Source organism: Trypanosoma rangeli, assembly GCF_003719475.1.
Source record: "Trypanosoma rangeli strain AM80 chromosome Unknown Tra_15.4_contig_00023, whole genome shotgun sequence".
Classification (NCBI taxonomy): domain Eukaryota; phylum Euglenozoa; class Kinetoplastea; order Trypanosomatida; family Trypanosomatidae; genus Trypanosoma; species Trypanosoma rangeli.
The window spans coordinates 3,891-5,356 of record NW_021705767.1 but is presented as its reverse complement, the minus strand read 5'-3'; the positions used below and the strand labels follow the sequence as shown (position 1 = coordinate 5,356).

The 1,466-nt window shown below is 64.5% G+C and overlaps 1 protein-coding gene across 1 annotated transcript in view, besides 1 other annotated feature; it reads right to left on the bottom strand.

The window, feature by feature from the left end:
• The window catches only part of TraAM80_01145 (uncharacterized protein), a gene marked incomplete at both ends in the record, with an annotated part of 903 nt that extends 196 nt beyond the window's left edge, over positions 1-707 (bottom strand). Inside the window, one exon of the mRNA XM_029378198.1 lies at positions 1-707. This exon is cut by the window's left edge and continues 196 nt beyond it. Within this exon, the coding sequence (XP_029241912.1) occupies positions 1-707 (707 nt within the window).
• A 233-nt stretch (positions 708-940) lies between these two features.
• Positions 941-969: a microsatellite.
• Positions 970-1,466: the final 497 nt, after the last annotated feature.

The following is a 1,466-nucleotide window of genomic DNA, read 5'->3' as shown; positions in this document are numbered from 1 at the left end:
ACGTCCTCGTCGAGGTCGCCCTCCTGCGCCGGTTCACCGAACTTCGGCGCCAGGTTTACCGGCATCTCGCTCGCCGAGTTGCGGTCCGCCACGCGCAGCGAGCCGCACCACAGGAGCCACAACCGGTCCTTCACGTCGCTCTTAAAGTAAAGCACCATCCGCGTGATGTACTTGTGCTCCGTGTAGAAGAAGTGCGTGGCGATGTCGGCGCACACCCTCTTCACCTCGAACGCGACGCGTGCCGAGACGGCGCCCTCCTCGCTCAGGTACTCCGGGCCCTCGTACGTCACAGTGATCGCAAAGGGGTCGTGCTCCGCCCGCTTGCGGTCCATGATGGGGAACTTGTTCGTGCGCCGCTGGATCATGGCTACGCGGCGGCTCCACACCGCCATGATGACGCTGTTGTGGTACCCCTTCGGCAACACGACGCGCTGCAAGATGCCCGCGCGCTTCGTCTTGCGCGCAATGAAGCCGCCGACGCTCTCCGTGTTGAGTACCTCCACCTGCGTGGTGGTCTCGCTGGCGCCGTCGCCCACGTCCTCCTCCAGCGTCGACAGGTACACCGCCACAATGGGGCACGTGTCGCTCACGCTCCGCTTAAAGCCCGCCTCGATCGTGGCAGCGTCGAGGTCCTTGCCCTGCCTCCGCATCACCTCGCGCGCCCTCACGTCCGTCGTGTACCACCCGACGTGGAAAGTTGTGCTCATACACCACCGTGTCGGGCACAAACACGTTGCGGCACGGCTTCATCGTCTTGGGGTTCCGCTTGCAGAGAAGGTCGTAGAGGCTCGTGACAATGTCGTCCCCCTCCATCGGGTGGTTCTTCATCCAGGTCCTGTCCGTCTGCCGCCCTTTCCGCTTCATCGCTCCTGTCCCTGTCGCTGGCTTTGCTTCCCCATGCGAAATCCGCGCCGAACAAACACTACGCTACGGGTACGCCAAACAAAGAGAAAGAAAGGGAGAAAGAAAACCGGCGAGGGGGTGCAGCGAAGGAGATAGGGCGGAGGTGCGGTCAGCAGGCGCCCCGCACACGCGTCGCCCAGCCGGGCAAACGTGGACAACACCACGGCAGAGGGAGACACACACACAGCAAGAAAAGGAAAGAGGGAGAACAATTGCGAGTGCCTGCCTCCACAACCCCGCGGCACCTATAAAGAAAGGGGGAGAAGGGGAGGAGAGAGAGCGGAGGCGTTCCCTCTGCTACGAAAGGGCGGACCGCTGGCTCTCGTACAGCTTCGCCAGCGGCACCTGCCTCAGCGGAACGCCGAGCACGTGCCTGCGTCCACCCCTGAGCGCTGCCGGCTGCACGAAGACGGCCTGCACCACCTCGCGCCGACGGCGGCCGCGTCTGTGGTCGGGTGCACCGCCGGCGGCACCCGCATGGAGTATGTCGTGCACACCCCGCGCCCGCAACGCGATGGGTGCAAGCACCAGCAGGGCCACTGCAGGAACAACCGCGGCAATAC